Genomic DNA, 12,215 nt, shown 5'->3' on the forward strand with positions numbered 1-12,215 from the left:
CTGAGGGCTAGTATTCATAGAGTTATATGTAATACTGACGGCTAATATTTATTGAGTTATATTTAATACTGAAGGCTACTATTCATAGAGTGATATGTAATACTGAGGTTGTATAGAGTGTTATGGAACATTAGAGGCAATTTATCAGATAATGGCTAAAACGAATTAAAGACGTGTTTTCGTTCAATTAAATTGAATTTCAAAAACAAAGGCTGTATTTATGTAAAATATATATTTTGAGAGATTTGGTATTCTGATCTTTGTTTAATCAGTAAAATAAATTACAAAATGATTATTTTATGCCAAAGTCAACCGCATTTTTATGCAAAATTATTTGTTTTACTTATACATTTGATAATACTTGAAGTCTTGTAATCTGTAAACCAAGTAAAAGAAGAATGAACTGTCCTGCATATCAACATCCATGTTTGTAAACCTAGGACCTTGTACAAAGGCACCTTGAAGAGTATATATATAGTATTTACAACATAACTTGATGGTTTCACATGCCCTTTGTAGCCTTGTCAGAGAATGGAAGGGTACAAGAGAATGTGTAACAGCGCAATAACAGAAGTTATCATATGATACAAATAACACAACCAGCCAATAAAGTTGTAGTCACTATAATTTATCTGTCGATTGATAATATATGAGACAGTGTGTCTTGAACATAATATACGATAATCTATAGTGCAAAACTTATTTGTAAAGTAGTAAAAGGGTAAATCAATTTCATGAGAATAATATGAACAGAAAAAAATAACTAAATCCTAAACGAGTGATGGTAGGATATGACCAGCAAGTAAAGATGCTCATGTAATAATAACAAACTAAGGGTGAGTATGTTGCCATGTCTAGTGTTTACATCCTTTATTTGAAGCTGCTGTGCCTGCCTTAGAAATACAACTCGCATCCTATCAGTGTGACAAACTGTCTAAAGTTTAGACAATGTTTGATGACCAAGTTGTATGATGATGAGTAGTTACCATTATTATTGTTATTATTGTTCTTATTATTAGTATTGTTATTATATTTGAAACTGTCTTCACAAACAAATGGTTGATAATAAGTGAGTCTAGGCCTTTGCTTAAATATAATATAGCCATATTTAGCTAAATATAGCTAAAAGCTATAATAGGACTAAAATATAATATTTTTATTGTTATTATTATTGTAGTTTAATATACACACTATCTAATATATTGTCTCTTATAAACTATCAGTGTAGTTTCAAAAACATATTTAGTATTTAGTATATTGTTTCCTGTAAACTATTATTGTTTCATACACAAAGTAGTTTTTAATATACATCATTTTTTTGTAAAATCTGCTGCTTCCTATAAATGGTTGCTAAATCAGTTGATTCTTTAAATTTTGAACAGCAACTTTTATACACTCTCTCTCATCTGCTTCAGCAACTGTCCCACGTTTCACTTTAGCATAGCAGCCTGCCTCCCTCAACGCTGAAGCCTCCCCCACCTCAACAAGGCAGCCGCGTTCCCTCAGCAGGACAATCTCCCTACTGCAAAGAGCACCTTCCCTACCTAAGCAGGGCAGCCTCCCTCCATCAGCAGGGCAGCCTCCCTCCATCAGCAGGGCAGCCTCCCTACCTCAGCAGGGCAGCCTCTCTACCTAAGCAAGGCAGGCTCCCAATCTCAACCGGGTATACTCTCTACATAAGGTGTATTTTTATGCAGTGTTATAATTAACCTTTGAATGAGGTGAGACAGCAAACAATTCTTCATATTTTGTGAAAATTGTTATGAGATAAAGAACTTTACTGTAATGCAAAGGTCTTTAATGTAATGTAAAGGTCTTTACTGTAATGTAAAGGTAATTTTATTGCACTGTATTTATAGTTGTTCAATACGCTTGTTAAAAAGTAATGGTGTGAGCCAATGACCACAATAACACATCATAGTGGTTAGACCGGCAGTTATCTACTCGTGCTATGAAGCAAATCCTTAGCCTGAGGCTTTTACAAAATATTATCATCATCACAAAAACAAATTATAATACGTAGAAACACAATCATAGATAATATGATGTATATTGTTGAACACATCAGTTCTTTTCAAGCTTTGCTAAGGGATTTAAGTCTATGACTTGCTGTTGGGTATTAATTTAAGCAGTATTATATTGTAAACATATGTTAGACTCTGCCTGGAGTTTTCTAAAGATAACTGAGGCTTCCACAGCGGCAACTTCAAAGATTGGCTGAAACAAAGTTTCAGTATTTCTTTCTGAAGGAAGAGCTGTTACTACTTTTTGCTGCTTGCTAGCTAACCAAGGAGGTGCTGCTCAGACAAACTGCATATATTTGGTTTAGAGAAATTGTAATAAAGAATACACCAGCAGTGGATTATCAGATTAGCTGCCAGTGTCTAGCCAGGCTTCATAGCCGATGTGTTTTATATTGTCAACTGCAAAAAGCGGTTTACATGACATAAAAAATTTTATATTATGTGATTAATAAAATTAATTGCTGTTATGCTTTCATTCAACTGGAATAGATTGCTCAGAATACTGAACTGAGCAGCCTGTGTTGGGTCATTTGCAAAAGTGGAGTTAGGCATAAAAGCATGTCAAGGTCCTCTGACTTAGTCTAGCTCTCAATACAAAGCAATAGTAAGAAACAAGCTTTGCACCAAGAGCAATAGAGGACAACTTTATACTAAACATTTACAAAAGCTGAAATTGTTAAAATATGTTAAGTGCAGACACATTTTACAAAATAAATTTTCCAAATTTTAATGCAAAATCATTCTAACGTTACCAAAAAATTTAGAATCCATTTTATCCTCAAAATTGTAATAAATACTCGAGATGCCTTGTAAAAATATGTTAGAGCATAATAACTACAGAATGAGGGAACGCACTACATAAATGTTACTATTACACACGCCAGAACATGTACTTAGCAGCAAAAGTCCCTATATCATCAACACACAGTGACTAGTAAACTACTTTTTGACACTGACCTCTTCCTGAAAATACACTGTTCTGCAGCAAGTCAGATTGGAGGATCTCATTGGCTAGAGAGGGACTGTTCAAGACAACCTTAGCTGTGGTGAGAACAGAGCTTGTAGTTCTTCGTCGTTCAGCCCAGCCACTTACGGATCTATCATGGAGGCCAGCAAGAGTATAAAGGATGTCTGAGATACACTGCAACTGGGCGTCTGTAAGACTGCAATGGTTTATCATTATTTTAGACTTTGTGTCTGTTAGGAGCTGCATAAATTGACGCCCTCATAGCATCGGCAATTCTGTTCTTAATAATGCATCAAGCAATGCCGAAAAAAATTTCAAAAGATTTACATTTAGCGTGGTCATCTAATCAGAGACGGCGTCACTGAAGCGTTTTGTGAAAAAATAACAAACAAGTACAAAGAATGTGATTTTAAAATTATTTATTTAGGAAGGCCTCAAACTGCTCTTATTATTGTAATATTTCCAAAATAAAATTTATTTCATGAGCTTGCACATCAATCAACTTGTATGCCAACTAAATTAATGCTATTTAAAATAACTCAAATCAAATTAACGTGTTCCAGACCTAAAAAATCAATTTATTATCATGATAAATTATGAAAATATACTTGTTTTTAATAATAACTACAGTATTTGTACACACTTCACCAGTTGGAGTTAGAAAAAAAGAATTAGATTATGTGAAAGAAAGATATTATTTTGTTTTTATATGAGCCGTTCAATGTGGCCAGCAAAGGTGGTTGAGAAGAATCATTTTATAACTTTTAAAGGTAAAGAGTAATTTTCTCAATGATGCAAATGAACTTTTTATTACATTATTGGACAAAAACATGTAAGTTTTTGTAAAAATTGGACCATTTTGTTAACTTTTTATTTGAAATTTATTCACCACTTTTTCCTTTTAGCTATACTAGTGTCAATTTTACTCACAATGCCCACTCATATCCCAAGCTTCAAATTATTAACAAACAAAAGTTTGGCTCAAAACATTTCTTTCAAATAAAACCTCTTATACATGTATCGTGGGGCATCTAGAGGTTTGACTGTATTGTTCACATATACATTTTGTATGGTAGTTATTCATTCATGTTGTTAAAATACATTCAGTGTAAACACAGCCACAGAATCAAAGACTACCAGTTGTGTGCAGATAAGATTACTTACAGTCCTGATTCAATGTATTGAACTAAGTCTTGCATTGCATCTTCACATAGTTCCTGCAAGAGTTGTGTTCTCTTGGTCTTTTCTACAATTACAGTATAAACGAGCTTTTCAGAAGTAGTATTAACAGAAGAAGGCAACACTTATTAAAACAATATTTCACAACTATTTTAAAGACATCTAAAAATACAATTATTGTTCATCTGCTTCGTTGCTCATTGAACATGAGTGTGTTATGTTTGGCCATCAAAACTAATTTTAAAAATCCATTCTCATTTCCATATTACAAAGCTTTCGAAATTTCTGCTGATATGGGTTATGCATAGAGATATGCATAAGGGTATGCATAGAGGTATGCTTAGGAATTAAGCATAGATGTATGTATAGAGGTTAGGCATAGAGGTACGCATAGGGTTAGACATAGAAGTACACAGAGGTGAATAGGCATATAGGCACGCATAGAGGTATGCATAGAGGTACGGGTAGGGATTAAGCATAGAGGTACACATAGGGGTCTGCAAAGAGGTATGGGTAGATATTAAGCATAGAAGTACGCATAGGGGTATGCATAGACATATGCATAGAGGATGCAAAGAGGTACACATAGGGGTTAGGTATAGAGGCACGCATAGAGGAATAGGCAAAGAGGTACGCAATAGGGGATAGGCATAGAGGTACACATGGGAAGTATGTATGGAGCTGCATATTTATTTAAGTGTTTGAATTCTCATAGCATATTCCTCACAATTTCAGGAGTTTGATAGTTTTTCCGCTCAGCATGGTAGACCGACAATTTAACAACTGCGCTGGTCAACCAGTCACTAGTGTTGCATAAAAATGATGTATTCAATGCATGTACAGCTATTTCACCCGATGATCTTTCATGGCACACGAGAGACTGCCTGGGTACTAGTATTGAGTTATGGAGAAACTAGCTATTGAGTACTAGTAAGGAATGACCTTGGACGCTTCAAAATCAGGTTTGACAGTCGAATCAGGTTTTTGAGTAATTTCCATGAATACAAATATTTTATAAGTGCTGAAAATACTGGCAGATTAGCTCAAATATACTTGTACTTGAATAATGTACTTGAATATTAAATGCGGTTTTATGAATCTGATAATGCTCATGGTTTAGACTCGGTATCTCTTTGGCCTAATGGATGGAGCACCTGCTTTTGAAGTAGTAAGTTATGTGTTGGAGTTCTATCAAAAGTTTGTTGTTTTCCACTATTAAACCACTGCAGTTACATGCATTGAACTCAAGCTCTTGTGAATATAACATCAAAAGTTTGCGGCTGTTCGTAAAAATAAGTCACATACAACTAATTACAGCCTTCCATGTAAAATCTTCAAGTTACATACTTGTATCAGGACGAGGAGGAGGAGGTACGGGAGTCACCTCTGGAGTATGTTGAGCCTCAGCAGACTCAATAACTCTGATCACATGACTTCTTTCATCTTCAGAGTCTTGCATCTGTGAGTGCTCTACATTCTCATGGGTATTAAGTTCTGCAAGGGGGACAATGAATAGATTACAGTTACCAAGATATAACCATAAGTGCGGCAAACTCTAGGTGGAGAAAAAAAGCAAACAGGTTCTCTCTAACAAAACAAAATGTAACCTATATTGCATATCATTGTGATGCAGCAAAATCATCGATTACTACTTGTGATTGGGAAGTTATTAATCTTTGTAAGAAGGTGTGTAACTGTTTGAATATGTGATGTCAATTTTGGTTAGTAAGTGCAAGCTACATCGCCAACTAGCGTGGCCATCTTTCGACATATTCAATTCATCCTATCAATCTGTTGACATATTCAATTCATCTAATTAACCTGTTGACATATTCAATTCATCCTATCAACTTGTTGACATATTCAACTCATCCTATCAACCTGTTGACATATTCAATTCATCTTATCAATCTGTTGACATATTCAATTTATCCTATCAATCTGTTGACATATTCAATTCATCCTATCAATCTGTTGACATACTCAATTCATCCAATCAATCTGTTGACATATTCAATTCATCTTACCAATCTGTTGACATATTCAATTCATCCTATCAATCTGTTGACATATTCAATTCATCCTATCAATCTGTTGACATATTCAATTCATCTTATCAATCTGTTGACATATTCAATTCATCCTATCAATCTGTTGACATATTCAATTCATCCTATCAATCTGTTGACATACTCAATTCATCCTATCAATCTGTTGACATATTCAACTCATCCTATCAACCTGTTGACATACTCAATTCATCCTATCAATCTGTTGACATACTCAATTCATCCAATCAATCTGTTGACATATTCAATTCATCCTATCAATCTGTTGACATATTCAATTCATCCTATCAATCTGTTGACATATTCAATTCATCTTATCAATCTGTTGACATATTCAATTCATCCTATCAATCTGTTGACATATTCAATTCATCCTATCAATCTGTTGACATACTCAATTCATCCTATCAATCTGTTGACATGTTCAATTCATCCTATCAACTTGTTGACATACTCAATTCATCCAATCAATCTGTTGACGTATTCAATTCATCTTATCAATCTGTTGACATATTCAATTCATCCTATCAATCTGTTGACATATTCAATTCATCCTATCAATCTGTTGACATATTCAATTCATCTTATCAATCTGTTGACATATTCAATTCATCCTATCAATCTGTTGACATATTCAATTCATCCTATCAATCTGTTGACATATTCAATTCATCCTATTAACATGTTGACATACTCAATTCATCTTATCAACTTGTTGACATATTCAATTCATCTTATCAATCTGTTGACATATTCAATTCATCCTATCAATCTGTTGACATACTCAATTCATCCTATCAATCTGTTGACATATTCAATTCATCCTATCAATCTGTTGACATACTCAATTCATCCAATCAATCTGTTGACATATTCAATTCATCCTATCAACTTGTTGACATATTCAATTCATCCTATCAATCTGTTGACATATTCAACTCATCCTATCAACCTGTTGACATACGCAATTCATCCTGTCAATCTGTTGACATATTCAATTCATCCTATCAACTTGTTGACATATTCAATTCATCCTATCAATCTGTTGACATATTCAACTCATCTTATCAACCTGTTGACATATTCAATTCATCCTATCAATCTGTTGACATATTCAACTCATCCTATCAACCTGTTGACATACTCAATTCATCCTGTCAATCTGTTGACATATTCAATTTATCCTATCAACTTGTTGACATACTCAATTCATCCAATCAATCTTATGACATATTCAATTCATCTTATCAATCTGTTGACATAGTCAATTCATCCTATCAATCTGTTGACATATTCAATTCATCCTATCAACCTGTTGACATACTCAATTCATCCTATCAATCTGTTGACATACTCAATTCATCCAATCAATCTGTTGACATATTCAATTCATCCTATCAATTTGTTGACATATTCAATTCATCCTATCAACCTGTTGACATATTCAATTCATCTTATCAACATGTTGACATATTCAATTCATCATATCAACCTGTTGACATACTCAATTCATCCTGTCAATTTGTTGACATATTCAATTCATCCTATCAACTTGTTGATATATTCAATTCATCCTATCAATCTGTTGACATATTCAATTCATCCTATCAATCTTTTGACATATTCAATTCATCCTATCAACCTGTTGACATAATCAATTCATCCTATCAATCTTAACAGCTTTATGCCAGTTCATAAAAGAGAAAATCACATCAAGTAGGAGTCAGTCATAAAAGAAATTGTAAATAAGAAGAGTTAATGTCTCAAAACTTGACTGTTACTAAGGTGACATAATAACAACAAGGTGCATTATATATTAGACCTGGTACCTAAGCCAAATGAGACTGTGTGCACTACCAATTACGAATTCATTGTACATGATATAGCTTGCTTTTACAAAGTATAAAAAACATGTTTATAGTTTACAGATTATAAAGTTTATTTTGGAGTATGAGAGTAGAACTTAAAGCCAGTTTTATCTAATTAGATCATCTTTTCAATTTTTTATTTTTTATTATGACTAACAAAAGTTTGTGGTTCAAATCTACAATGCCATAGAGTTCATTAAGTAACAGGGTTGCACGGTTTAGTATCTTCTGTATAACTAAAAATGAAATGCTTACCAGAGTCTGCAGTTTGTCTTAACATGATCGGTTCAGGATGTAACTTAGAATCTGAATTTGCATGACTATTGGATTCTTTTAGGGGTGTCTCTCCTTTGAGAATCAGGTGTACAGCTTTTTCTAGTTCTTGCTCATTTACTATCAAACCATTGGTCAGTTGTATGAGATTGTCAACTAAGTAGTGGATCCTGTCTCGGTCAGCATTATCAGATTGTATCTCCTCAACTGCTAGTCGTATTGTCTCAATAGCAAGACTCTGTGTTTGTAGATCCATAATTAAAAGATTCTTGGACTCGAGGTCATGTTGAGGAGAAGCAAGTATCTGTTGGTTAGCTGCTATGACAATTGATGCAACGACCAGCTCATAGAGATAGATGCTGATGTCACCACTCTGCATAGATGTCAAAACCTGTGAAAGCTTGTCAGACTGAAGATACAGTTTACTCAAAGAAGGCTTCAGAACAAGGTCATCAATTAGTTGAAGAACTTTGGCATCACCAGATGTGCTTTGAACGTCCAAGGAAGAAGATAGGTCATCTTCACTCGCTTCAGCACTTAGACTAACAGCACTAGCCTGTCTCAAGTCTGCTGTGTTAGATATAATACCTGATAGATTTTGAAGATCCTCCATAGTCAAGTTGCCAGCTTGAATGCCTTGAAGAGTAGACTGGATAGCCTCACTGACAACTGCTCCAGCGATTGACTCAAGTTTGGCAGAAGAAAAGACAGAGAGTGGCTCAGGGCGTATCCATTCATATGCAACAAATACGCACAACGATAGCAGAATCATGTCATAGCCGTATATTGATGTTTTCTGTGTTTTCAAGTCGTATCGAGATTTTTCAAGATTATTAATTATGAAGTTAAATCTTGGAATAAAGTGTGAGATTTTACGAATATTGCTGAGTCGCTGTTCAAACTCTGGCAGAGAGCACTTACTGGAGGGCAAACCCAACTTCTCTTTTCTAGCAAGCTTTTCTGGAGCTTCCAGAAGATAAGTCACAAAACAGGCCAACGACAACAAGTCTGACCCTTGAAGATCGGGTTGCTGAGACAGGGTTAGAGCTCTATTGATGTTATCAAGGACTAGGTCAAAGGTTATCGGTGATGAATCATAACTCTCCGCCGGCTTCATATGAGGCCAATTTTTAACATTTGCCTTCTGTTCATCTTGACCAATTCTTGATACGATCTCTTGACCATAGAAATGTTGCAGACCCAGAGCGTAGTCACCTAAAGCTTTAACTTCTACAGCCTCTGGTTTTTCTGATAATCTCATGAACTGTATTGATTGCTCTAGAAAATCAATGACAGCATAAGGAGAGCATATAGGGTTTTTAGTTGCTGAAGAAAATCTAGGTGAATCTCCCAAGTCAACGGTTGAATTCTCTTTTAAGCGGTACTTTGCGACAGCAGTTGTGAGCAACTGAAATTTATCAAGCCTTATTTGAGAATTTTTTAGAGCCGTTAATGAAGTGTTGAAAGCTTCATACACTGCATTGTTAATGAGTGAATCCAAAACTTTGTAATCGAGTGCACCAGTGTACAAGTCAGACTTCATGCGCTCAAAGAGTAGTGAAACAGTTAGCACCAAACTAGCGGCCCAGAAGTCTGTAAGGTTAGAATCAGCTGCTAGCAAATCAAGTGCAGACTCGGTAATTCTCAAGGTAGTTTGAAGAAGTTCGATGAATCCAAATGCTTCTTGTAAACCATTGAGTTTCAGCCTCAAATGGGTAATGAAACTAATCTCAACATCTTCTTGCTTCTCACCATCTTTTACCGTAAGAGGTTGCAGAGACCAATCAGTTATGAGCCTGCTGCTAGCTTTTCTAGACGCCCAGATACTATCTCCTGTGCAGAGAGAGCCTTGGTGGGTTGACTTGCATTGAAGACGATAAGCAGCTACTGCAAGGTTTCTCAGATCATTTACGGAAGCTTTATTTTCAGATAGCAGGTTTTTGGTGAAATCCATTGCTTTTAAAATTATTTCTTCTTGCTCTCGGCAAAATGATTCAGCTCGAATAAAGCACTTTCGTTTTTCAATTGAAAGTTTTCGCTGCTTTTCCGGTTTGCTAAAATTACAACTAGCTACTAATGAGGTAAGTCGAAGCAAGTCTTTCATGGAATAAAGGTCATCATTAATGCCCATTGTAACTTTGGCAAGTACAGACAACACCACCTCACTGGCCGCAGCGTCAAACTTGGTAAGGAAGCTAGCCTTATATTTTGCGGTCATATTATCATGGCCTTTGTGATTCTGCCACTCTTGGTATGTCACAATAAGACAAATAGAAAGAACCATTGAGTCGTAGAGATATTTATGACAGCGATTCTCATCTACATCTTTTATTACCTTCCTTATGCTTTCAGAAAATGAACCCCCGCTAGGAGCAAGAACCATCTGGGCCTTGAGCTTATAGAGAACCCTTATGACTTGTTGACTGCAAGACTCCTCTGACCACTTGACCTTTGTAGCAATATGCTCTTTAGATTTGCTATGCCCCTCTATTGGTAGCAGAGCACAAATTTTAGAAGCCGATTTGGGAGTACTAAGCCTTTTTTCAGAATTTCGTTGACTTTGATTCCCAGCTTGAGATTCAAAGCTGGCCCGCAGCACACTGTCCGTACGAGAGCAAGCTTCGACAATAGCCAGTGCGAGATCAGCCAGTTGTGCAGGTGTGAGAGTGTCTCGCCTAATATCACTGATCAGAATATTGACATTGTCCGTTAGGCTCTTGGGACTAGTCAAGTCTTCATGAAGCGCATTCTTCCTTGGAGTTGAGTCTACCAATATCTCAAGGTCATCCTCTTCAGTACTGAATTTCTGTTTCCCTATGACCTCACCTGCAGAATGAGCATTTAGTAGCTTTTGGGCAAAGTTTGTCAGCTGTCGTATTTCGAGATCTCCAAGTTTGTCAGCATTTATCTCTGTAATTAGTTTAGACAAGTGATTATGCCTTTTTACCTGTGTATCTAGCTCACTAGAGACTTCTTTAGAGTCTTTGGCCATTTCTACTGAATCCCGAACCGAGAGAAAGCTGGACATGCCATAGCCTATTGGGTCATTGGCTGTCTCAATGCTGTACCTAGAAGTTTTATGGCGGGAAGAATTTGTTTGAGGTAGTTGAGGATAAAGGTTTGGGCTACTAGGTGCTCCGCTGCCTAAGCCATTCTCTGGTTCATTATCCTTATCCAAATCAGTTGAATCTGTTTGTAAGTCTACTGTTTTGGCTTCATAAACCTCACCATCCACAACCAAATGATGGCTAAACTTGACCGAACGCTTACTAAATTGGCTCTTTTCGTGCGAGTGGACTGCGTTATTTTTGTGGTCACCTGCAATGTTTGTCACTGATATTATAATGTTGACATGTAGATACATTGTGAAATAGCAGACACTAGTAACATGTTCCATTTCCACTACCGAAGCACCTCTATTACCAAAATCTAAACGTTAGTTTCCAATTACTTACTTACTAATATAATATTAACTTGAGGACCTTAAGAGCAATTTTTTGTACAATGCTGCTTTAAGACTGTTTCAATGCTGATTATTTAAAAATTTTAGTTATTGAAAAAGTAAGCATTAGGATCCTTTAGAAGTTGCATACTTACGAAACAAGTTAGCGGTGTACAGGAGTTGACAGAGACAGCCATAATAGAGGTCAAAATAGAATTTAGAGCAAGAATTATAAGATCTTGTCAGAGTATTTGACTAGCAATGACAATATCAACTAGTAAATTGAGTATTCATTTTATTTGATGTACTGTATAAACAAAAGAGCTAGTTAAATTTTGCATGCTGCTACTTATCTTGCTGATGATAAATGAGTGAGCCAGACTTTGGAGGTAT

General features: G+C 35.6%; 2 protein-coding genes across 2 annotated transcripts in view; both read right to left on the minus strand.

Annotated features, from left to right (window-relative positions):
* The window catches only part of LOC137389635 (microsomal triglyceride transfer protein large subunit-like), a 38,723-nt gene extending 37,133 nt beyond the window's left edge, over positions 1-1,590 (minus strand). The window contains exon 1 of the mRNA XM_068075697.1: positions 1,428-1,590. Within this exon, the coding sequence (XP_067931798.1) occupies positions 1,428-1,590 (163 nt within the window). The remainder of the gene's footprint in view (positions 1-1,427) is intronic.
* Positions 1,591-10,594: 9,004 nt separating this feature from the next.
* The window catches only part of LOC137389641 (protein IWS1 homolog), a 185,136-nt gene continuing 183,515 nt past the window's right edge, over positions 10,595-12,215 (minus strand). The window contains exons 3-4 of the mRNA XM_068075703.1: positions 10,716-11,698; positions 10,595-10,627 (exon numbers count right to left, since the gene is read on the minus strand). Coding sequence (XP_067931804.1) covers positions 10,595-10,627; positions 10,716-11,698 — 1,016 coding nt within the window. The remainder of the gene's footprint in view (positions 10,628-10,715; positions 11,699-12,215) is intronic.

This window comes from Watersipora subatra, chromosome 3, assembly GCF_963576615.1.
Source record: "Watersipora subatra chromosome 3, tzWatSuba1.1, whole genome shotgun sequence".
In the NCBI taxonomy this organism is placed as follows: Eukaryota; Metazoa; Bryozoa; class Gymnolaemata; order Cheilostomatida; family Watersiporidae; genus Watersipora; species Watersipora subatra.